A 26,832-nucleotide genomic window follows, 5' to 3' on the forward strand; every position below is an offset into this window, starting at 1 on the left:
CTGTCTAAATCATTTCTCAAAACGTACAAGGACAAAACTAGACCTTTGTTTCAGACTCCAGAGCTGCTGCAGCTGTTGCATAAATGTTGTCCTGAATAGTCCGTTTTAAATCAATTTGATGAAATGTTTAAGAAATCCATATTCCTCTCTTGGATTGCTTGAACTCTTAATGTCTTATGCGACATCTTGACATCGCATGGCCTCCCATTTAATGAAATGCACAGCTGTTTTCTCTTGGAACTCCAAGTTATTTGATCATTTATTGAGCAGCGCCTTTGATAGATGTCCTTCAATGCACACAATCAAGAGATGACATCATCCACCACAGCCGTTCAGCACGCAGGGCCTTGTTCTCATGCTCTCATCTTCTGTAAAAAAATACAGCATTCATTAACCAAACTTGCCTGCTATCACCAGATTAGATTTGGTCTTCTGAAATGCACTGAATTGCGGCTTTTAGTTGTTGTTATCTTATATCTTTGTTCTGTTTTTATTGCTGGTTTTTTTTCTCTTTATTATCTTTTTTAGAAAGGAATGACTGAAATAATGGTCTGCGTGTCAAGAGCATGTGCATTATTACTGCCACAGCTCTAATGTCAGCTTTTTGTTTGATCCATATTCATAATATTGACATGCTACACTTAGCTTAGGGTGGTTAGCCTAAACCAGATTAAAGTGAAAGTTCACCAAAAAATGAAAATTAATTTACCCTCTTGTCATTTTAAAACCTGTATGACATTCAAAGAACGTTGGTAACCGAACACTGGCGGTACCCATTCACTTCTATGGTATGAACACAAAACCAATGCCAGTCAATGGGTACCGACATGGTTTGGTTAACAACTTCTTCAAAAGATATTCTTTTGTGTAGTGCAGAAGAAAAAAGTAATATATTTGTGAGTAAATGATGACGGAATTTTCATTTTGGGTGAACTATCCCTTTAACCTGGGCTGGTAACCAAACGATTGCAGCTTCTAACCCAGAGCCGATCCTCCCCATAAGCAGACTACGCAGGTTGTGTAGGGCCTCTACACCACTAGCGGGCCCCCTTGAGTGCCAAATCCCATAATCTATACGCTATTTTAATAACTAACGGATTCAATTTAACAGGAATCATTTGGAAATTTCCTTTTCAATACTCAATTAATTTAAACACTTCAACATACTCAGTCTCGGACATCGTGTAGTGCGCGGCAGGCGATTACATGTGCGTGATGTGGTGATGCACATATATCTGACCATGGCTGTAAAACGGAGCTATACATCTGTAGCCGAAAAAAAACCGTGAAGCAAAAGAACAAAAAGGCATATGTCGTACTATTTTTAAAGTGTTATTAGTTTTGCCAAATTTGCCAAGTACAGATTTACAAATGCAGTATTTGTTCACCGGCGTAAAGTTGTTTTGACATACGTTCGATAGTCTGAATTTAGGGACCGTCTGCAAAGTTACATAGGCTACACATTAATGTAAACGTTTCTAACCTCAGAAGCATTTAAATGTGGGTGTCCCTACTGCAACCGGCTGTATTTCGCTCTCTCCACTGCGTTTTGATTGGTCGACAGATTTCTGTAGCAGTTTTGCCACAAGACACGTCGTACTCGTGTTGTTTCTCTACCATTTCCACATTGAGTCTTAACTAAAGTTATTCTTTTGACGGAAAACTAACTTGCACAATCTTTATTTATTAACATATTTTTAATAACGCATTTTATTAGATTTGGGGTAAGTGTTTGGGTGTTACCAAAATATTTAACTGTGATCATTACTTACACGCACACACTAAATAAGAGTAAACCACGACCACGAGCACGAGTTGCAACTTACTCTCCAAATTGCGGCCAAGTATTTAAAGTGGGATGAGTTGGATCTGGTTTCAACCTCGCCCCCTGGATCTTGTGTTCTGCAATGAGGACCATCTCAAAAAATCCCCTTTTTTCTTCTTCTCTTGTTCTCCAGCTCCATGCGGTGGAAACCTGAAGGCTTCGAACGGCATCATTCTGTCCCCAGGCTGGCCTGAGCTCTATAAGGAGGCTCTCAATTGCGAGTGGATCATCGAGGCCCCACCAGGATATCCTATTAAGATCATCTTTGACAAGTGCGTACACAACTTGTAAACTCCTCTTGAATCTACCTTGTGCAGTTCCTCTCATTTTCCCCTCCCTATTTACTTCATTTATAATATTCTTATCTGCATTTCATAAATAGGTCACTACTGCACTGCAGTCGTTCAGACTTTGAATGAGAAGATCGGGTCATTTATTTACCCACACTCGCTTTTAAACAAACTAGAGAACCATTCAGAATCCATATCGGCATCACTGATACATGAAATGGTTTAATCTATTTGTCCCATACACACGAAGCTCTCCATAAAAAAATACATATGAAAAAAGTTTGTTGCTATGCGATTTGATGTAAGATCAATAAAACATGCCGTTCTGCTCCATTTAGCTGGCTTTTCTCTAAAATGGCTCATTTTAATCATAACAGTTTGATTAACGCTGGAGCAGCAGACTCGCGGGCACAATGATGCTAGACAGATTGCTTTAGTCACGTCCAACCATCCACCTGCAGAGTGACCACTGCGCGTTCAATGGAGCGCTCCTCTTCATTTTGCTTTCTCCTTCATCCGTGTGTGCATATGTGTTTGTTCTAGCCATTGTTATTTATTTATATGAGGAACAGTTCCAAAGGCAAAGCTGGTGAGGAAGCGAATGCTCTCTGTCTACAGAAACAGCAGGGGTTTTGTGAAAATTCAAAGAAAACGCATTGCTTCTGAGCGAGCTGAGCTTTCAGTTTGGATGATGTAGTGGCTGTATGCTCGGTGTAAATATACGATATCCTGGAGGAACAGAAGTGCGTGAGATTGTGATGAACCTGTGTACTCGGTTTGTTGCGAAGCTGCCACGCTGATGCACGGCGTTTTTTTGACCCACAGATTCCGAACGGAGGTTAACTACGACGTATTTGAGGTGCGGGACGGACGCTATCCATCGTCGCCTTTGATTGGCAGTTATCAGGGAACACAAGTCCCACAGTTCCTCATCAGTACCTCCAACTTCCTGTATCTGCTTTTTACCACCGACAAGAGCCACTCTGACATCGGGTTCCGCATTCGATATGAAAGTACGTTTACCTTGCTTTAACTATTACTTGTATTTACATTCAAATGATTTTTTAGGCTTACAGTCATTATTGATGTCTTAAATTGATGTCAAAAGTTATGGATTGTGGCTTTTTTATAAAACCGTCTGCCAAATGTGTAAATGTGTTATGTAAATGTAAATTATGTCTCTGAGTGAATGGGTGAAAAAACTCAGAATTGTAAACTTAAAGGAATTGTTCACCCAAAAATGAAAATGATTTCATCATTTATTCAGCCTTATGTCATTTCAAAACCTGTATATGATTCTTTCTTGAGAGATATTTGAGAAATGTCTAGGTGATTTTGTGTCCATACAATGGAAGTCAATGGCTTGTTTGGTTACTAAGCCTTTTGCTGCAGAAAAAAGAAAGTAATACAGCATTGAAATGACATATAGGTGAATAATTGTAGAAAGAATTTTCACTTTTGGGTGAGCTATCCCTTTAAGGAGGGGCGGACATAAGATCACATTAGAATAGAGACGTGGGCTCTTTGGACCACTTAGCAATGCGCTAAAATAAACTGCAAACATCTTAGCAACCACACACATACGCATCCTGTCCTAAGGTTTAACACACATTTTTACAGTTTTAAAATGTTGTATTCTTTAGTTTTAAATTACACTACTGAACTGAATTTTTCATCCTTAATCAAACAATAACCGTAATTTATTTGTAATGTAGCCTACAATGCTGTTCCATTGAATTTAGTTAAAGCATGCAAGTTAGACAAAAGCTGATTATCTTCTCTCCAACGCATTTCACAGCTGCAATTACAATGATCTGATAGATAGCACAGATACCTGGGCTTACGAAGATCTTTGAATGAAAGGAGCTACGAAGGCATTATTATAAATAATAACCACACGCTCTATTACCATACAGGGATTTTAATCAAGTGCTGTAATTATGATATAATAGGACCGTGATTATGCTTCAAGATAATTTCAGTGTTGTGCATACGCATGACACATGTAACATTTAAATGCACACACACACACAAACGTGTGTACATACTGTATATTTAAGTATGCGCAATAAGCTCACAGCTGTGTTGTGAACTGAAAGAATGACTTTTATTTCAGCGTGACTCATGTTTGTAACCTTTTCTTCTTGTTTCGCTATAAATCTTAGTTTTGGCTTATTTAGGACATTCACTTTAGTGCTAGAAGACTTTGGCTGCGTGAGAGTTGCTTAACTTTTGAATGAGCTGAATAAACCCATGAATTAAATTTATGTGGCAATTTGGAAGAGTAAGCTCTAAATATGTGGTAATGCAAAATCCCAGCCTTATGAATCATGTGTCAATGTGAATAACCCTTGACAGTCCCTATTAGCAGGTATATAGTAGACACAGTAGAAACGTTCTTGTTTTTTCTATGTTAACATGCGTCTGATCTCATCAAGCCCTACAGTTGCAGTCGGACCACTGCGTTGATCCGGGCATCCCAGTCAACGGTCAACGCCACGGCAATGACTTCTACGTCGGCGCTCTGGTGACCTTCACCTGTGAAGCAGGATACACCCTCAGCGACAGGGAGCCCCTCGAGTGTGAACCCAACTTCCAATGGAGTCGACCCCTCCCCAGCTGTGATGGTACGGTCCACCCTGAACATCTAAAACGGTTACTGCTCTTACAGTAGAAAAGGACACATTAGAGACAGGTCATTTATTCAAGCCACGCTTCCAGACAGGAGGGGCATTTACGGATTGAGCTACCCTTTCCGCTCTCTTCCTACAGTCATCCAAAATGTTATTATTTTGGGGCCATTATTGATTTTTCCTCTCGGGTAATGATAGGAATAATTTGCCTTCGGGAAGGAACTTCCTGTCGAGTTAAGTTTGGTAGGTTGTGAAAGCCGAAGTGCTCAGTGTTTTTACAAATAGCTCTTATCTCTCTCGTTTCTCTCCTCTAGCACTTTGTGGAGGGTTTATTCAGGGTAACAGTGGCACAATTTTGTCCCCTGGGTTTCCTGACTTCTACCCCCACAACCTCAATTGTACCTGGATGATTGAGTCTTCACATGGGAAAGGTGAGATAACGCTTCCTAACTATCCCTTTGTTTCTTAAATTTTGCTGTATTGCAAATTCAAAGGTTTCTTATCCAATACTGTAAGTCTGTTCGCAATGTGTTGGTTTATATTATGTTGTTAAACTTTGGCAGATAATCTCAGCGCTGTGATTGGCCGCATTGCATGTCAGTCATTCGGTGTCTTTTCTAAGTGGCCGGTTCTTGGGCAAACCAGACCGCAAGTGCCACATTTCAGATGTTTGGCCTTGTAAGATCACTAGTTTGAGCTGAAACCTGTTTTCAGTCTTCAACTTTCTCTCTCGCTCTCTGCAGGCGTCCAGTTTACCTTCCACACCTTTCACTTGGAGAGCCCTCACGATCACCTCTTGGTGACAGAGAATGGTAGTTTTTCACAGCCGCTGTGGAGGTTGACCGGATCCACACTGCCGACTCCCCTCAGCGCTGGTCTCTTTGGCAACTACACAGCTCAAATCCGTTTCCTCTCCGACTTCTCTGTGTCTTACGAGGGCTTCAACATCACTTTCTCAGGTATTTAAAGTATAACAACATTAAAAGTGTTGCTTGGTTACCTACATTCTTTAAAGGTCATAACGTTTATAGAAGCCACACAATGCCATCAGTTTCAGTGAACCGTCTTCTACTCCCCTCAGAATATGACCTGGAGCCCTGCGAAGATCCCGGCGTCCCCCCTTTCAGTACTCGCAAGGGGCTGCAGTTCGGCGTCGGGGACGCTCTCATCTTCTCCTGTTTCCCGGGGTACCGTTTGGAGGGTCCCACGAAGGTGGTGTGTTTAGGGGGGCGACGGCGGGTGTGGAGTTCCCCTCTGCCAAGGTGTGTTGGTAGGTGGTCACATGCTTTTCATTTTGCTTTGTTTACAAATTCTAGACTAGATTTAAGACCCAGACTTGCAGCCACATACGAACACTCCTCCGAAGGTTTCTCAGTGAAGTGAAACTTCATATCTCAAAGTAAATGGATGTAGCAGCTCTATTCAGAGGTGAGGCTGTATGTTTCACACTACTGCTGGCTGCCAGATAGGAAAGATGAAGTTGTGACTCACCATCTGAAAAAAACAGCGCAAGCACCAGGCCGAAATTCAGTTAGGGAACTATCTGCTTAATCAGCATTAATTTAATAGCCTATATGAGCCAATAAATACACAATCTTGTAGTCAGACCAAATTTATATGGTGCTGGAATGGCCTGCGATGCTAAATTTAGAATGCAATTATTTTACATTACGATTGTGAAGTTCCGGTTGAGGCAAGCAGATATTATGTATTCTGTGCAGCGATATGTGGCTTATTTTCAATTCACATTTGTTTATTACGCATATAGAACTAGGTCAGCCCGCTTCTAGACAAACACAAGTCTGTTTATATTTCTTACTGTGCTTCTATTTAAACTAAAGAAACAACATACGTTCTTTTCCTCTTTAAAAACATTCCCTTAAGTGTCTTATGATGGTTATATCTCATTTGCATAATTTCTATATTAAAGCGGAATTGGATGCAAAAATGGACTCCACCTGGCCCCTTTGGAAGCGTTAGTTTAGAGCATGTGAGTTTGTGGTTGTTTGTGTCGATATTGTGGGTAGTTTGTCATTTGATTTATTTCCTTCCTTGCATGCAGCTGAATGTGGGTCATCTGTAACTGGGAAACAAGGAGTCTTGCTTTCTCCCAACTACCCTGGGTACTACGGTAACAACCATGAGTGCATCTACTCGATCCAAACGCAGCCCGGTAAAGGGATTCAGCTTCGAGCGCGGGATTTCCGACTGGAGGAAGATGACATTCTGAAGGTGTCTGTGACTTATACACCTATACCCAAGTAACATCAATAAAGTTATGCACATGTTGGTGTAGGTACTGTTAAAACGTTTAGGATCATGCTAAAATAATTGGAATTAGTTTTATAGACATTTTTTAGATGTTCAACTGTGCCAACAAAAATTGTGTGAAACATTTTATATATATATATATATATATATATATATATATACACACACTGTATATATATTCTTGCAGCCAATAAGGGCACAGAATGCCATTCTAGTCAAAGGGTGGCTATTTTAAAGATATAAAATATACTATAGTTTTCATAAATTTATCATAAACTTAATACCACAAGTTACAGGTTCTTTCCAAGTTTTGATGAGATAACTATTATAAAAATTGGTAACTGACCCTAAAATGGCGCAGCTTTGAGTGTATGACTGAATGTGTCTGTTTTGCGTGTGTTTCAGGTGCATGACGGTAGCAGTAACAGTGCCCGCTTGCTGGGCACATTCACTGGTACAGAGCTGATGGATGTCACTCTGAACAGCACGTCCAGCACCATGTGGTTGGAGTTCATCAGTAACAGTGACAACAGCAGCAAGGGTTTTGAGCTGCACTTTAACAGTGAGTAAACAGGCTTTTTTGGTACTGTGCCTTGAAATGTTTATGCCATTTTAATACAGACTCACCGTGCCTTGTTTTTGCAGGTTTTGAACTGGTAAAGTGTGAGGACCCAGGTGTGCCACAGTTCGGTTTTAAACTGGAGGACAAAGGGCATTTCGCCGGCAGCACAGTGTTATATAGCTGTGACCCTGGATACACTTTAAAGGGCCCAGAGGTCCTGACATGTCTCAGAGGGGAGAGGAGAGCATGGGACAATCCCCTCCCGCTGTGTGTGGGTAAGACACTGCTGTCAGCGCACATCTATTCACACTGCTTGATTCAGAAAAATCATTGACAGCATACAGTAGTTTTCTGGCACGATTTACTGTGTTATTATAATTAATATTATTTAGAAGTTGATTATTTATTTTATTGCCAAATGTAACAAGTGAAAGAAATTCAGCCAGACTACGTTTCTTTAATACTGATGAGTAAACATCCCATGATGCATCTCATAAAATTGATGGAGAATGCTCAAAGTGCTGATATGTACAATGTGGTTGTAACATAATTCGTATTCACACATTTGTGTTTTTGTAAATGTTGTTGAATTTCAACAAAATCAAACCTCATAAGTGACAAAGTCGTCCAACAGCAATGTGAAAGACAAGACACATAGAAACTGTTATTACTGTGGTTATCACATAACAAAATAATCTTTGAACTTCTCCAAAATACATATAGAAATCTTACTGTCGTATTGCTTAAAAGTGAATATGACCTTGTTTTCTTTGTAGTATTTGAGGTCTGAAAAAAACAGAGCATCTTTTCTGTTTCATTTTCTGCAAATAAATACAAATGAAACAATATTTTGATTTGATATTTTGATAAATCTTGTTAGTAGTTCACAGAATGAAACCAAAATCATCCTTTTACGTAAACATGTACCTAGTATAAATAGTACATTCATAAATACTGAAAATAATTTTGAAATGGTCTCTTATTTTTTCTGCGGTATTTTTTCGTGTATATAAACACAAATAAGCACAAGGAGGACGATAGTTATGCATCGTAAAAAATAAGATCGCCGAGTTCTCATTACTTCCTCTAACTGTGTAAGTATTTCATGGCCAACTTTAAATCTGCCACATGAACGTCTGTGATACACTTTGAGAAATTGCTTCATGAATATGAACCACCAAGGCTTGGGGGGTTCGATTAAATTCGACCACTTGCTTTTTTCTGCTTGTGTGTGCTTTTTCTTCATTTTGCACCGCCATTATACCATCCCAGCATCTGTACCTATGAAGACCTTTAGGCAAAACTGAAAATCCTATAGAGATGACCAAATACTACTTTTCATCTGCCACAACAGAAAGCCAACTAGTTCTGTTGGAAACAGAGGGTGGACAGTGAGAAATGAGAAGTTTGTGGGAAGGAGAGAGAGAATGAGAAGGATAGAGCTAAAATGTAGTTATATGACTGACGTAGCAGGTCGGCTCAGGATTGAAGAAGATGGGTTTGTTTCATGGTGATTTATGGGCCCTCTGTCCTATATGGGAACATTGTTCAGAGCGAAATTCAAATGAAAAAAAAAAACTATAGACAGTTGATGGAAAAGAAGCAAACAACTTGGGATATATGAATGCCACGTTTGGGGAATGAAAATAAATAAATAAAAACTTTAAAGTGATATCAGATGTGCAGAGTTTGATGTGCTTTCATTTTTCATTTTCTTTCCCGTTCGTGTCGTTTTTATCATTTTTAAGCAATGGGGGGAAGCCAATGTCATAAGTTTATTTTCTGCCCAGTAAAATTACTGTCTAAACATACTTTAAGCAAGATAAACTTGTGTACGATGATAAGATTTTTATATATATATATATATCTTGATTTGTTCCTTTTTTCTCACCCCGTTGGCGAATTGTATTTATTTATTTATGTGTTTGTATTTTAAGTATAATACTTTGTAAATCAATTGCTACACAAGAAAGAAACTGTTTGCCTACAGGGTGAGAAAAATGAATTTAACCTACAAAGTTAAATATGTCAAAACAAGTTTCGTACTATACGTTTTTTTTGTTGTCTTGTTTAGATATAAACTGATATTAACTTTGCCATTTATACTTTTTCGTTTGTTATGCCGAAATGATGGAGGGTATGTCTGCAATATGCGATTATACCCTGCAGGATGTAATTATATTGTTAATGCGATTTAAAAACAGCTGCTGAATAATTTAAAATCTAAGATTTGTAAGCAACAGCCACTGCAGGTAATGCGTAAGATTAACATGTTGCGTGTCCTAAAGTCAAAATCATTTACTTCATGAAAATGTTTGAATGATCTAAATCAAAATATGAGCTCACTTACGTGATCAGCTCATATATATGAAGAAGGCGAGACATCAGCTTCAACACATCTCGAGGACGAGACTCTGATATCTGTATTCCACGATCGAACTGACTTGTGCTCCAGTCCCTATCAGAAGTGTGTACATATGAGTGTATAGTGCGCTAGTGAGAACACATTTGACCTCGGAGACGATGATGTGGATGGCAGGGGCTGGATATGAGACCCGCACGGTTTCCTGATCCGTGAAACTGGAACTGTCACGCACACCGAACCCGACCTGCTGACAAACAAGTGATTTGCTCTCTACCAGCATCACCACCACTACCCCAGTGCAAGATGGATGGCTATGTCTGAGGCAGGAGATATTACAAACACTATCAGTGATATTAGCCAAAGGAAATATGCCCTCCCCGGGGAAGGCTCAATCCCAGAGGTGATATACGGCGACATTATTCTGCTCATCACTCATAAAGATCTGCTCGGTCCTAAATGTATTCTTTTAAAGTGGAAAGTTATACTTGCCCCTGCCACCTGATGATGCATCATTCCACAGCACACTGTGCACCATCCCTGCTGGAGGGATTCAGAGACTGTACGGATGTGGAATTCCTTACGGAAGCAGACGTTTCTTGCATGTACAATTTTCTTTGCTTTTTGAGCTTTTATACTACGTTGATCATCTAATGACATTGAAGTTCTTAGGAGTTAGGGCTGTCTCCCTTTGTTTCTTTACTGTAATTCCACACTGACTGTGTGGGACATACAGTCTGATGTAAGACTCATTATGTTCATGTCTCACTTCATTTTTACAGCTTATAGCTAAGAACGTCTGGAAATGTATATTGGTATTTCGTACAAACTGAAGCAAAATATATATTTTTGTTTAGGAACGAATATAATGTGCATTTAATGTTAAATGAGAATGTTTACAATCAGAGGATTTTTTTGCTAGTGTTGATCTCACACTCTTCTCCCCCTGACTTCTATTCTCTCAGCTGAATGTGGTGGGTCAATTAAAGACGAGCCCACGGGACGGATTCTGTCTCCTGGTTACCCGGCGCCCTATGAGCACAACCTGCACTGTGTCTGGACCATCGAGGCAGCACTTGGAAGCACCATCGGGTCTGTATCTACTTTTCCATTACCTCCCTCTTCACCATCTGTCTTCTCTCCATTCTGCTTCAGATGTCTTCATCTGTGGTATTCTATGGTAACTTACATGCATATCCTCTTTCACCTTCAGCGTCAAGCTATTTTTTGAAATAATAAAGATCTAGAAATATCCATAATGGCTGTATTCTATTAAAGAAGACCCATTTGTGTCCACAACATTTGATCAAGTAAATTAAAAACAAGGAGCTTTAATATTAGACTTGAGATTAAATATTTTTAAAAAGTGAATATTTTATTATAAAGTGTATTAATTATTTTATTTATTTATAGCTCACTTTCATTTACTATATACTTTGTAAAATTTATGAACTGTGAAAAACATGTATTATTTAAAGAAACTTTAATGCATTGACTTATTTAGCATTTCTGTATGTATATTGTATAACAATGTATAATGTATAAAACATTATAAAGGTAGTTTACAATTTTTTTAAATCAATGGTATAGTATAGTGTGACAGCAACAATTACAAAATAAAAAACTAACAATTAGAGAAATCTCTCTCATGATATTTTATATTTTATATATATATATATATATATATATATATATATAATATTAATCATATAAAAATATTATATTATTAACAGTTTCCTATTATTAACTTTTTACTATGTCACACCATAGGACACATAGTATATTTGTCATCTACCCACTTTAAAACAATTTTTTCTACTTTATAACTAAATTCAATTAATTCCCAGTTTGAAATACAAGGTTAAAGATGATGTGGATGGAGGCAGATAAAGACATTTAAAACTATGTCATTAATATACTGTATTTTCCTCAGTCGCATGTGGCGTTTGGCTCCCAGGCCAACCAATGTTGTTCATCATGTTTAAGTCAGCAGGACTCAAAGAAGCTTGGAAGACATTAGCACTCTGGCAGTCCTACAACATGACCTCTTCCCTTCCTCAGTAAATTGCTCTCTTTCACACTAATGAATGAGCATGCCCCCTGTTAATTGCCCTTCGTTTCGCCAACGTAATTTCGCATGAAATCTTGCTGCCGAGCTCGGCCTAATTGGTCCGGGGCTTTAATTGTGGTGTTTATCAGATACTTCCTCCATCATTCATCCGGACATTTTAAGAGCTCCCAAATGTTGCTTTCCCGCTGTGTTAAAGTGATTCAGAACTAACATTTGATGCGGTGTTGCGTGGTTTAAGGCGTTTAAGCTGGTTCCAAAGATTGGGAAACCTCAATCAAATGTGTAGTTTATCCCGTGTTCTTTTTTTCTGTAGTTGGAAAGGAGGAAGGTGAATCAATTCAATGAGATGATGATGAACAGACTAATGAGGTGGTATTCATGATTCAGAGAGGGAGAAAATGGTAGTAGGTGTCAATAGTAGTCTTTTAATTCAGTCTAAAAGCTTATATTTAGAAACTACACCTTTTGAAAGCAAACTGTATGTATGCAACATCCTTTGCGTGATTGTTTTGGAAAAGACGTGTGATACACTACACTACACTACACTACAAAAGTTGTCTGTATAAACTTACACTGAAGACAAAGTAGGTCTCGAACCTGGGTCCCTGTGAGCCACTTTGTCCTGGTCATATGCTCCACAGCTTTAACAGCCACGATTTAGACTAATAAAACGTTCCTGCAATTTAATGTAGTTGCAGAAAACGTAATATCCTTTTACCGTCATCATGGCTCTCTCACATGAGTCATGAGATGTCATTTCCCCTGTGAGGTGAAGTTGACCCAAAAAAAGCTTTTCTGGTTCTTATAAAGATTAGGTAGGGTAAAATTACTTTAACTCGTAACATCAGGAAGTTTAAGGTCTATATGTATCCGTGTGCATTGAAGACAAAATACGTCAAACTAACATTTCCCCTTATGTGAATCATTGTAAACAACAGCTTTAGGCATTAAGTATTTATGTACTTGTCAATAAAGATTTTTGCATATTTTTAACCGTAAAAGTTACGGGATACCGCTTTAAACAGGTTCGTGAGATCCCCTTACGCAGGCACAGGATAATTAAAAGGCTTGGGCACCGTCCAGTCTCAGACCTAGTTCCCCACTGTAAGGTATGCACATACGTACCTTTGATCTCATCTTGAGCAATCAATTATTCAAGATCATTTGCAATGCATTAGGACTGGGACGATGTCTCACACTAATACAAGCACTCCGTAATGGCAGCGCTGAGAATTTGTTAGCAAGAGAGGCTACAAAAAATATAGGATTCTGAAAGATTAAAGTAAGCTTGGGCGGGTTAAATCATAGACGACAGTTGTCCTGTCCTGGTGGGCACCTTTATCCAGAGGGGCTGATGAGAAGATCTGAGCGTGGAGACTTTAAAGGACGCACAAGGGTGGTCTTGGATGAGCCTGTGATGTGTCGAGATGCCGAGGGGGTGGGACGCACTTTCGGCTTTCTGAAGGTGTGGGGGCGATATTTCATCGTTCTTTCATCACACGCGCTTTTCCACATCTGATATGGTTTTGTTTGTCAAAGGTGATAATTACTTTCAGCAGACATTTCACACACACTGATATACTGACTAGGCCTGAACGTTCTCAAGCAAAAGGGATATGACATTGGTTAAGCCCGCTGTTCCAGGGCCGGTTTTGCAAACCGGAGTCACAGCTCAAAGGATCATACTGTCACGCTCAAGCTCGAAATGAAATCTCAGGAATTAACGGATCCTGTGGTCCCCGGTTACCTCCTTCCCCAGTCTGCTACATTATCAACCCCCTTTTCTTCAAAGCGATCACCACAAACGTTAACCCTCCTGGTTCCCAGATGTCGCGAGTCTCCTCACTTCCATTTGCTTTCCTGAGAGTTGCTTCTACTTACATATGCATAGTCCAAAAAGTACAAAATGTTCACTCAGCACTGCTCTAAAGATTTAGATTTGTTTTAATAAGCAATCATTCAAGTATATTTTAAAGGTGAGATTAAAATAACTTTAGCGTTGTACATTGTGTGTCTATAATTACTTCCTTACATTTTAGGAGTGTTGAAATTTGTGGTTTTGGGGTCCAATCTAGATTTTGTTTATAATAAATATACAGCTGCGGAATTTTATTTAAAGGAAAATTCAGTGGCAAAAAATGACGCCATGTTTTACTCTAAAGGCATCCTAGGTGTATTTGAGCCTGAGTTATAATACGATTTATCTGGGCTCTTACATCGATCAAAAAACTTCTCCACATGTCTTCATGGGGTTTATAAAGATCTTCTGAAGCTAATCGATGCATTTCTTTAAGCGAAATATCCTTATTTACAACTTTATCAACGATAATGTGTAACTTCTGTTAACCGAACTTAAGAAACGCCTTCGTCATTTGCCGGAACGCCATCCTCTCGGAAAACGGAAGTTAGGCATTATTGTTGATAAAGTTGTAAATTATATTTCTATCATATCTATTATAATCATATTGACAAGCACAGAAGTTTTACAAAAGCATTTTGCTTTGATTACTATGGAAATAAGATGTGACAGAGGAGGGTACCATCTGGAACAGTTATGAAATATCATCGGATGATTTGAGAATTTCCTATTCCGGGTTTTTTTATTCATTGTATTTATTAACAAATTGTTAATGGATTACGTAACATGAACTAAAAGTACACAATATAGATTTTCAGTATTTATTAACCCTTGATGTTAATGTTTAGTCAGTTCAAGTGTCAGTTCATGTTCATGGTGCATGTAAACAGTAACAATGGTTTAAACCTGTATTAGTAAATGCTGAAATGACCATGAACTAAGATTTCTACATGCTGTAGAAGTATTGTCCGTTGTTAGTTATAGCCAAAGTCCAGATCTGGTCAGCTGGAGTGTGTTTTATCTTTAGACTGGATGGGCATGGAGAGAGAGAGAGTCCCAGAACAGTCTGGGGTTGATCAATCAAATAATGAGGCTAATTTTTAATGGTGTGTGAAATTGTTCTGTCTCACTCACAGTGTCTCCTTGGTCATTCTTCTCAATATACAAACTGTCAAAGTTTGAAGCTCACAGGTTTTCTAAAAGGTTAATGTACCCAAAAAATCCAATGTTGCTAAATGGAGGAGATCAGCACATGCACACACAGAATAATCAGAGAATTAACACCTGGATGGTTCATCTCTTGGGTGCGCTCTGCAGCATAGACGAAGGTGAAGGGAGGAGACTCTGGATTTTGACTATTAGGTGCTTTGCAGTTGTGTTTAGGTGGGTCAGGAGCTCAAATCTGCTGATTCAGACCTAGCTCTTCTTAAACATATATAATTTGTCTACACAGCAGATAAATGAAGATAGCACATCATTAATGCAACAGCTGGTTCCTCCCACTCTTTTCTATTTCTGGGTTTGTGTATGTATAAATGCCTATCATCCTTGAAAATGGAGATGCTGTGTACTGATATAAGCTGTGTCCCAATTCGGGGGTTGCGTCCTTTGAATGCTGCATTTTAAGACCGATTGCGTCACAGCAGCATGACTGAAGGCTGGCAAGTCTGTCCCGTTTCAAAGTTTGCTTCAAATGCAGCATCAGAATGCGACCTTGTTTTTGCGTGTTTTTACGGATAGAACGAATGTATCCTTTTATGGCTATGGCTATCCCGAGATTCATTGCGCGCCTGTAACGGCTTAAATAATCATTCAAAACTACATCTACAACTCTACTACATAAACATGTCATATTCTCAAAAATAAAATATTTTCTGGCTCCATATTTGTGATAATTAGGAAATCCTCCGCGTGGCTAGGCCGTCTCGTTTCAGTTTGCTTCTTGTACTTTTGAGGCTGTGTGCTTTGAGACAAAGTCCTATTTTTTAAGTCCGCAACCTCGGAAGTTTGCAGCTCCCGAATTGGGACACAGCTTTAGAGAGGTGCCCTTGAGCTTGTTCTATACCACAATGCCATTAAACAGCCCACTATTAGAGTGATTGCATGCTGCCACCCTATTGGAATTCCTACATCGTAGTTTCTCCTTCATCTTCCACAAATCGCTCTATTTACTTACAAAGTATGAACTACAGTTTGCTTCCTGAACTCAACTAGCTTTTTTGCATTTATTAGCCATTCATAAGGTATGAGAGGCTGTGTATTACAGTGATATTGCTCCAACTCTAATGAAACACACCTTATTCAGCCAGTCAACATCTTCAGGACTCATAGACACAGGTGTGGTTAGAGCTAAACTCTGCTGGACACTGACCCTCCAGGAACTGAGTTTGACCTCTGTGCAGTCAGAGATGCTCTTGAGAACAAAGAAATGTAAAGTAGTTGCAAAATTATTCATATGTTAAGAATACTAATTATTACACACACAATATAATTATATTAATATTATTTACGGTATAGTTCATTCATATTTAATCAATAGCTAACTATATAACTAATTACTAGTAAAAATATTGTATTATTAGACTAATAATAATAATGACTATTATTATTAACTGTGTATTTATTTAACGGCTAACTTTAAATAACCAATTCATATTTAATTTACTTTATTATTAGACTAATAATAATAATAAAAAATATGAAAAACTGTATTCAATTACTAACTAACTATATTACTTAGTTACTAGTTGAATTACTTTATTATTAGACCAATAATAATGATAACGATAAATACTATTATTAATAACCATATATTTTATTAATAGCTAACTATATTTACTTAATTTATAGTTTAATTACTTTATTATTAGACAAATAATAATAATAACAAAAGTTAAATTAGTAATATAGGTATCAATACAGAATGACCTGTGCTAGATGTGTGTTTATGGTCATTTTATAACAGCATCTGAAACCTTCCTTACACGTTCATGTTACGTGTAAAGTTTTGTTTACAGCTGAAAGAAAACATGGCATGCTGTGAGTATTATGCCGACAGCAAATCGCCTCTGATGGAGAAATTAATTTGCACAGAACTGAAACCTGAACTATAGGTTTAGCTAAAACTCTACTTTTACGGCTTCTCTTGTGTTTCCTTCATAAATTGCAAAGTTGGTAGCAATTTGTCCTCAGGCTACACTACATAAAAAAAGTCTTAGGCTCTTAATGCTTGTTACCGGTAACTGTAATTCCTCTTCATACATATAGTAACAACTTATTCTTCACTGTTTGCTTTAATGTGTCATATGAAGTTACTAAACTCAAAGCTTTCGAGGGCTCTTATCATGAAAATGAGGGCTCCTGATAAAAAAGAAAATCAATTAAGAGGAAAAAACAGGTGCCACATTCTTCTTTTAGAGCCAGATATTGCAACTACTTTTAGTTATCCGGTTGTATGTACATATTCCCTCTCAAAGGTTTTGCTCACGTTAAGTTTTTTTTCAATTTGTTTTTCCTCATAAGCAAGAACATACAGAATCTACAGACATTTCATGTTAATTCTGCACTAAAATGTGGAAAAAGATTCTGTGGAATAGTATCAAATGTGATTACATTTGTCCACAAATATAATTGTGTGGAAATGTGTTCAAAAAGTCTTAAAAATGTGCCCGTCTTAATTGTATATTTGAATACTTATTTAAAAACAGGCAGAGATTGATGCTAAAACGACTGTTTAAACTCTCAATACACCCGACCAAATTTGTACTATGAATTAATTTGGACCAACAGAAAAGGTGCATTTCAAGACCATTAATATATTATATATACCATATGAAATAGTAAACATTTAATTCCTTATAGAGTTTAAAGCAAAAAGAAAGGGGTTGTGGTTCTACGTTAGTATGTTGATTTTAGTTTGTAATAATTTAAAATGTTCACAACATAATGTACAGATAATATAATTTGCGTATCGTTTGTTCTCACTTTGAATGGATTTGAAATGATCCAGTTGGGTCTCAAGTTATAGACGGATAAATGACGTTCCCTAAACTTATCCGCAGTTAGTTTCGTTTTAAACGTCTCAAATTTCACATTGTTTGTCCTCAGGGGCACTAAATTCTGTCTCAGCAAACAGCGCATCATAGTAATGCGCTCATGTTGTGTTTGTATATTTGTCAATAACAAGCGCTGAGATCTCCGAGCGCTTATTCCACGCTGCCTTATCGGGCTCTGGTGCGGCCGGTGGCAATCTCTGCAAAAATAGAACTCACAAATTAATATTTTTAGTCGCAAATGCATCCGTTTTAGTCGCAGTTTGGAGCCCTGATGTTCATCTCACACTTGCACGGATTAGACTATCCCCTCATTCATACAAACATCTTGTATTATATCTCTCTAAAGTTTTAAATATTGGTTTTCTTTGCATGTTATTATTGTAATTTCTAATTAACCTCATCCATGAAGATTGACCTCATATATAAACCGTTTAATATATAAGCACAAAATTAGTACACAGACATGCATTCAGAAATCACATATCGCTCCCCGCCTGCCAAGTCATTGCAGCAGGAAGGCGGGCGAGACTCCCGGGGTAACGTTGCAGTTTGCTGTTTAGTATTCATATGACACAGCTCGCCTCTTTCTCGCTCTCTCTCTTTGACATCTGATGGAGCTGCTTTGTTTCCTTAAAGGCACAGAATACTTTTTACCTCTTCAAAATGGTGATCGATTATTTTGGAAAGATTTTGTTCTTGTTCCCCTGCTCTCCCAAGCAGAGACATCAAAAAATGAATAGAGTAAGTCTGAATGTGGTTGATCTGCATCCAGACAAACTCCATATTTCTTTTACTTTGACCTCAATGTTTCACACGGCTTTAGGGAACCAATCACGCATCTCAGGGTTTAGTCTTTCATCTACACCCCCCCCCCCCCATCACCCCGTTTTGTAAAGAATATACAGTTCTGACTGTGACCACCCACTCTCCTGCCAACAACCCCCCGATCCACCTACACACCTACCCTAACAAGGCATCATCCAGGATTACATGAAGGAGTTGCAGAGCGCTAGAGAGAGAAACAGGAAATGACAGACGAAAGAGAAGGAGCACAGCATTTCAATAAATAAAAAATGAACATGAGGATTAGTTAACAGTTGTCACTGCATCACTTCCTCTTTGAAGCCCTGGACATTTTATCCAGCACCCATTTGCTAGAAATTCTTTAAATTAGGCAAACTTGTTGTAAGGGAAATGTTAGAATTATTATTGCTTAAACTTGATCTGCAGTTCGCCGTTGTTGTCTTTGGCTTTCTCGCTGGGGGTTTGTACGGTGCTATTCTTTGTACAGCTGCTTTTTGAAACAAACCTATGTTGTGAAAAGCATTGTACAAATAAGATGAATGATGGTCAGTGTATCTCTTTCAAAGACTTGAAGCAGTTACTACACTTGTGTGGTGTTGTCCTGTGCACTAGGATGATGTCACACTGCTGATGTCACAAAGCATAAATGACCTCCCTCCCATTCACATTACTTACTGTAGCACTGCATCATGAGGCATGCTAATCTTCGGTTTGCCTCATTTACACGTCGTCTTTCTCCACACAGAACCTTGCAGGCAGTGAGCAAGCATCGTGGCACTGACACATTTGGAACGGTTGCGTCACTGTGTACCTGCTTCCCCTTGAGAGACAGCCACGTCTTGCATAGATTAGCAGTATATCGTAGCATGACACAGATCTGTCCTGTTGGCGCTTCAACTGTGATGCAGTGGATGTTTCAAGTTTGATGGCTCGAAGAATCTTTCAATTTTAGTAAAAATATACATTCATTCTTAAACAAAATTGCATGCCGCAAGGGGCCGTTCACCTATTGTTTTTCTGTTTAAGCATGGGCTAGATGCATGTGATGTGTTTAAACAACGTTGTTGCAACGGGTTTTAATGGTTTTAAAGGAAACTGTAATGGTGTTTACTGGTATGTGATGGATTCTATTGGTGGGATGGGGGTATCTAACGCGTTAAGACAAGTTTTCTGCTCTAAGTTTCTAACGTTTTCTCAAGTTTTTGGTGCGCTCACCACGTACCGAAACACGAGAAAACATCCTCCATATCCTCTTGCCTGTGGTATGTGGATTTCTGCTAAGGATTCTCACAACCTTTGCATCTCCTGTTTGGGAGCCAACCACGCTCAGGCAGCTATATCCAACCCAGAGGGCTGCCTCCACTGTGCTAGGTTCTCGTCTAAAATGGCTGAAATGAAGAGGTTCTGGACAGACCTTTTTCCAAATGAGTGTCCGTCAAGGGCTTCTCGAGGCTGGATGTTCAAGGCTATGGAGGCCGCAAGGCGTCTTTCTCTCATAAGGTCAGGTATCTCCAAACATTTCCCTCCTTGCCTATGTCGCAAGTAGAACCGATATGCAGAGAGTGACGAAACGGAAGGCAGCCATAGCGAGATACCTCACTTTATGTTATCATGAAGATAAACCTTTGGTTTGCTTTATGGGTGGAGGAAGTCAGAATAATTGTGTACTTTATCAGATTTGAAATAGCACTTTGGCTTAAGGCTGATTTATCTCATTTAAAACCTCTGGATTGCTTATTTATTTATTTGTCTCTCTCTTTCAATCTCCTCATGTCTTACCTTAAGATGCAGTGGTGCTCTGTAAGTCACTGTTGGCTACCCGGACTGTGTACAGAGTGAAATACCTGTAACTTGCATAGCTTGCTGTACATTATGTGTTCAGTTTCATACTGAATAGATGGATTGGTTGAATTCTGACACCCACACAATATTAAATTGAAACTGGGATTCGGAAATACCACCCACCCATATTTGAAGGAGTGGGAAAACACTGAGAGAGAGAGAGAAAGGTACATTTAGAGAGATGCGATAGGGAACTAGGGAATCTCTGTTAATTCACTTACATGAATTACAGTAAGCCAAAGCATTGGGTTTTTGCTACTGATATGCTTGCGCTGTCATGGCAACAGTTCCATGAACAGTACAGTCCTAGCGTACCTGTGTTGCCTACATGATGAGAACAATCTCTTGGATTTGTAATTGTTATCCGCATAGCAGTCGTCTGTGAATGAGAAGGATTGCATTTTGGAGTTAAACACACATATCTGTCTTTTAATGCATTCAGACAAAATAACAGTGTCATGGGCTTGTACTGTATGTTTTGTTCAAAAACGAGTATTCACTTGGCTTTTGAGACATCAGAACATCTCATACTGCTTCTCAAGTCATCCGTGTCCAAAAGGCCTATGAACCATGAGGTCTGAATTCCCCCTTAATCTCTCTCCCTCGCTCGCTTTGCATGGAGCTTCTGTAACCCAATGTATCTTTCTTTAATTCTCACTTTATCTCTCTGTTTACATTTTTATTAGATTTTTATACATATTTACTTAGCGGTAATGAAGCAACGTCTACGGTGAGGAGCTTTTGTGTTTGTGTGGCGGTGCGGCAGAGTCAGGCTGCTCTCAACTGCATCCTCTTTTAAAAGCATTTACTTTCATTTCTTTAAAAGCATTTAAATATAGTCTCCTGGCATGATTTACATAATTTCCTTTTAGACTGCTAACTTTAGATGATCTAACTCTTACAGATTGCTCCAGTCATCACAAATGAGTTTATATTGATGTATTTTGTTGCTCCTCAATTACCTGTATTGTTCTACAGCAGGACTTTGCTTTTTTAATGATGTACTGTTGCCTTAGTCCTGTTTTTAAAGCATTTAGTAATTGTTGGAGGCTACTTTTTTATGTTTATCGTATTATTTTTGGAACGTTGTGCTCAACTCACCCTTATATACTTATTTTTTACTCAATCAAACATTTGTAGAGTTTTGTACGTTACTTGTCGGTAGTTTAAAGTCCTGACAAATATATTATAGGAATGAATATGTATGAATGCATGCATAAATGAGAAAATACATGTACAGAATATCACACATAGATCTCCAGATATGTATATTATAATGTGCTGCAATCAAATTGGTAAAAGTAGGTTTCTTTCTTTGCTTTTTTTATTGAAGGAACCTTTTTTGTTATACTTGTCAAATATGTTGTATTACGAGCAAGCAGAATGACAGTTTTCCTCTCATGTCGTCATTTACATACCCTCAGATTATTCCAAACCTGCATAGATTTCTTTGTTCTGCTAACCACAAATGTATATTTGAAAGAATGTCATTAATCAAACAGATCGCATCCCCAATTGACTCCCATAGTATTTATTTCCCCTACTCTGGCAGTTCATGGGGGGTGAGATCTGTTTGGTTACTGACATTCTTTCAAATATCTTCCTTTGTATTTAGCCTTATATAGACCGTTGTGTGCACGCCTTCATTGAAATGAAGGTAGATTTTTAAAAATGGTAGCTGTGTACCCAGTCAAGCTTGCGCCAAAATTAGTTTAGCACTGCAAGTAAACCCTTTTTGGACAGGTCTTTCCATTTATTTTGTTTGTTTTTGTTTGCTGAGGTTGTACTTTGTCAAGATGGCTTTGGATTAGGTGATACGAATCTATTTCGAGCTCAACTCATTGTGATTCATGTGCAAGTCTAGAATGGATCAAACCACAAAGATTACTCTGCACAGAAAGCCTTTGGACTTTTTCAGCCCAAAATATGTATATCCACTTGATTTTTAGGACAACCAATATGCAAATCTGTAACAATAAAAGAAACTGTCAATAGTTCGACAAGTCCCTAACCTTACATGTAACACATTTCTTTTTTCTGCAGCTGTCATGTCATCTGAATAAAGTTTGATGAGCTTTGATTAAATTAGTAAAGACTGCTAATGATTTCTGTATTTATTTTGAACTCATTTCTTGTTCAAGGCCATTGTTCAGTTGTAATGTAGGATCATTGTGTATGCGTGAGGGTATGTGTGAGGTTGTCACTATCTCATACATCAGTGAAGTAATTCAATTCTGGCATTTAGCGTGGCATCAAACAAGCTCATTTCCCTTAGCCTGGAAATGGCACATCTCATTCTTCATATTACTGTGAAAGTCCTTATTGAATAAATTTTTCCGAAAGGTTAATGACTTAAATAGTTTGGATGTTCCAAATAATCACTGAAAAAGATATTTTCTCTTTTTTTTTGTCTCGTTCTATTTAACAGCTGTAATAGAAATATTCCAAGTGTCAGTCTTCTAATTTTGATTTACATGACATGTGAAAACGAACAAATTGAAGCATTTTCTTTCCCTCAGTGTCATACAGATACGACTGTTGTGTGTCTCTCTTCAGTAAATATCATGTTTGTGTTATTCCACAGGCTGCATTTCCTGGTCTTCCATACCGAAGAAGTGCATGATGTTTTGCGGATCTGGGATGGTCCTCCGGACGGGGGCGTGTTGCTCAGGGAGCTGAGCGGCTCCACACTTCTTCCAGATCTTCACAGCACCTTTAACTCTGTCAGTCTGCAGTTTACAACTGACTTCTTCACTAGCAAGCAGGGCTTTGCTCTGCAGTTCTCAGGTGTGTTTCTTCGCACGCTTTCGCTGTGTCTTGGCTTAGCATGTTTGAAGAGATCTGTGTGTTTGAAGTCGTGAATGATAGTGGGCTGTTGCCATCATATTCTGTAACATTTCAAGAAGAAGTGTGAGATGGTTTGCAATAAAGGAGTTTGAGGAGGAGGGACCTAATTCCCCTGATAATGAGATCTTATCAACACATTATTTCTTAAAAAAATGGTGTTAAAAACAGCACGATTTGTGTTTTTGCTCAATACATCTCTGTGTCTTGTTAGCTTTAACTTAACTTGTGTTGTCCTTTTTATTTATTTAACACAATCAACATAAAACGACACATGGGGTGGTTTCCCAGACAGGGATAAGACTCTATAGTCCTAGACTACAATAAATGTGAAAACAACATGCACTGACATATCTTAAAATACATCTGTGCCTTTGTCTTGTCTCGAAAAGCACACAAGCAATGTTATAGGAAGTAAAATGTGCTAAAATGACTTACATTTGCTAATAACACGAAAGCCTAGTACTTGTTTAAGCTAATCCCTGTCTGGGAATCCGCCCGGTAATGTGTTAAAATAACACAAAAATGTGTTGCTTATAAAAACGTCCATTGTCATATCTAAAACACCAGATTTAACTAAATGAAGTTAATATTCTTGTGCACATTTAAATGCACAAAAATACGCGTAACATGAGCACCAAGGTTGCGATTTTATGTGATTCTGTACATGTCTTGAAAAGCGTCAATGCTAAATCCATGGATAAGTTGAGAAAGTGAAGATACACCAATCAATGTAACATTTTGTATAATCCTTTATCCCTTTACACCATATCGCTGCTTTTCTTCCATAACATCATATCTGCATATTTCATGATTTTTTTTTTACATGGTCACTAGGTTTTGCAAATATCTAACCAATAGTACAGTATTAAAAAGTGCTTGTCAGCTTTGACAACACCGTATTTAATCAATTTTAGTAAGTGAAGGCTAGGAATTTGGACAGCGACGGTATGTACTTTAAAGGAGTTTTTCTTTTGGGTTCAAGGCTTATACATCTTTAGGCTTTCAAAACAATTATTTGAAGTACACGGCTATGAAATAAAATAAATATGTAAAATACTGAATGGACGCCTTCAAAGTGGAAAAATCTAGTCTTTTCAACAAAAGTCCTGTATCATAGGAAGTTTCAAGGGTTTACTTTTTACCTTGGCGGAAGGCTAGTAAGTCTTATGCTTTTAAAACTTATTTTTTCAAAGAAATTAATATGAAGAGTATCTACTAAAATGAAGGTCTAAATCTAGTATTGTGTGGCATCTGGGAAACTCTGTACTAGAGTTTGCCTTCACCCTGCATCACACCCCAGCAGATACACCGTCCCCACTTATATTTAAAACCTGTTAAGCCCGGTTTTATATGCTTTTGCTTTCTTTCAGCCTGTAACCAGGGTAACCGTCCCTGCCTACATCTATCAGCCGTCACTCCAATTGCAGTGTCCCGATTTCCTGCATGATAGCTTACAATTTCCCCGAAAAAATCTCACAAGAAAAGATAATAATATACCATTATACATCAACGATATGGTATTTCTGTTAACCTAAATAACAACTGAAGCTCTTCTGAGAGCCCTTAATAGGGATTCCTAGTAAATAAATCAGCCTGTAGATCCATGCAGACTGCAAATGGAAATTCTAGACAATCACTGAGCCTGTATCCTGTACTCCATTGATGTGTGTGTGTGTGGATTGCAGGCAAGATTTGTTCAAACAGCAGTTATAGTAATGTGTGATATGTCATTGCCAACGGTCCCCTCAGCAGCCCACACGAACCAAACGATCATTTGCACTATTACACGTAAACTGCAGATGTTCTGTTTACATTCGTGCATCGCTTGTGTTACACTTAGTGGTTTTTACCTACTCTGTACTGGATGTTTGTTTGTCCCTAGTTTCGACTGCCACTTCCTGTAATGATCCTGGCATTCCCACCAATGGCACACGGATTGGAGACAGCAGAGAGCCGGGTGATCGTGTGCTGTTCCTGTGCGATCCAGGCTACGTCCTACAGGGAGCAAACAAGATCACATGTACCGAGATCAACAACCGTTTCTTCTGGCTGCCCGATCCGCCCACTTGTTCTGGTATGCGCACTCAAATTAATAAGACCAGTTCCTTCCTCCACCAGTGCTGTGCTGTGATCCATTGACTTTTGTGTAGTCATTATACACAGCCCCATTAGTGGAGGAGGTACTTAACATTTTTGATGAATGATTTGGAAATGCAGGCGTTATTCTCGCCTTATGTTATGGTTACGTCCCATTAGTTTATTCTCATAAAGAAATGCCTTCGGTAATTCTGCCTGCGGGATAAAGAAACATTTCTTTTAAATGAAAAGAAACTATGAATAAAGTATGAAAGAATGTCATTGAGTTATTGACAGAAAACATGGCGAACAGATCTTTTGTGGTTGTGTTTTTTCATAGAATACACATTGAAATGAACACAAACAAGAAATCCTTAAACATGCTCAAGGTTGCAATTCAAGATGTGCTTTAATTCACCTTCCTTTGTTCACTACATTGGATTATGCAATTCCAACTGTTTTTTGTTCTTTTAATCTACATTTTAAAGCACCCAGGGAATATGAAAAATCATGCTGACGACACACATGAGCATTTCTCACATAATTCACAATGTGAGATAACATTAGCCCTAATCTACTATAAGGTTCTTTTTCAGGACCAGCAATGAACAGAAACTGAGCCTGTTTTAATCACGCACATTTCCAGCGGATGTAATTTGTGGACATTTGGGGTCGAGGGGTTTGGCTTTCTTTTGTAAATTCATTCAGGCTTTTTTCTTTGATGTTTACAGCCATTATGATGGTGTAATTGGGCTGTCTTGTTCTATTAAAGCCTCAGTTCGTGTAAATGCTTTAGTGAATCACAAGCAAAACCCTGGAGATGTTTACCAGTCTGCCATCAATGTAACGGATATAGAACACATACAGTTTATAAGATACGGCATGTACTGTACATAAAGAGGCAAAGAACATCACTGCATCGCATGTGTAAAGATAATATTTTTTGTGTGGGAATGATGCATTCTTGTAGCAGAACTTTATTTATGGATTATTTAAAATGTGAATGAAGGGTACTTTAGCCTTAAAGAGACGCATTTTAGTAATAGTGTTTCCAATGGTTCTGATTTCCTTTTTATTGTAGCTCCGTGTGGAGGGAATCTGACTGGCCCCAGTGGTCTGATCCTGTCTCCTGAATATCCAGAGCCCTACCCTCACGGCAGAGAATGTGACTGGACTGTTACAGTAACTCCAGATCACATCATATCACTCAACTTCAATCAGTAAGACACATTTCTGTAACCCTACACTTGTTTCCACATATACTGTACAACAAAAACCTGAAACTTTTCAGATTTTTACATGTATTGTTGAAATACAAAATAAACATAAAATTACA

The 26,832-nt window shown here is 38.3% G+C and overlaps 1 protein-coding gene across 1 annotated transcript in view; it reads left to right on the forward strand.

The window, feature by feature from the left end:
* csmd2 (CUB and Sushi multiple domains 2) overlaps positions 1–26,832 on the forward strand; it is a gene marked incomplete at both ends in the record, with an annotated part of 241,505 nt that overhangs the window by 151,693 nt on the left and 62,980 nt on the right. Inside the window, 13 exons of the mRNA XM_079485563.1 lie at positions 1,959–2,097; positions 2,941–3,128; positions 4,554–4,742; positions 5,063–5,179; positions 5,492–5,707; positions 5,830–6,018; positions 6,811–6,980; positions 7,425–7,581; positions 7,665–7,856; positions 10,909–11,035; positions 23,158–23,360; positions 25,303–25,494; positions 26,578–26,716. Of these exons, the coding sequence (XP_079341689.1) occupies positions 1,959–2,097; positions 2,941–3,128; positions 4,554–4,742; positions 5,063–5,179; positions 5,492–5,707; positions 5,830–6,018; positions 6,811–6,980; positions 7,425–7,581; positions 7,665–7,856; positions 10,909–11,035; positions 23,158–23,360; positions 25,303–25,494; positions 26,578–26,716 (2,218 nt within the window). The remainder of the gene's footprint in view (positions 1–1,958; positions 2,098–2,940; positions 3,129–4,553; positions 4,743–5,062; positions 5,180–5,491; positions 5,708–5,829; positions 6,019–6,810; positions 6,981–7,424; positions 7,582–7,664; positions 7,857–10,908; positions 11,036–23,157; positions 23,361–25,302; positions 25,495–26,577; positions 26,717–26,832) is intronic.

This window comes from Barbatula barbatula, assembly GCF_947034865.1.
Source record: "Barbatula barbatula genome assembly, chromosome: 21".
Classification (NCBI taxonomy): Eukaryota; Metazoa; Chordata; class Actinopteri; order Cypriniformes; family Nemacheilidae; genus Barbatula; species Barbatula barbatula.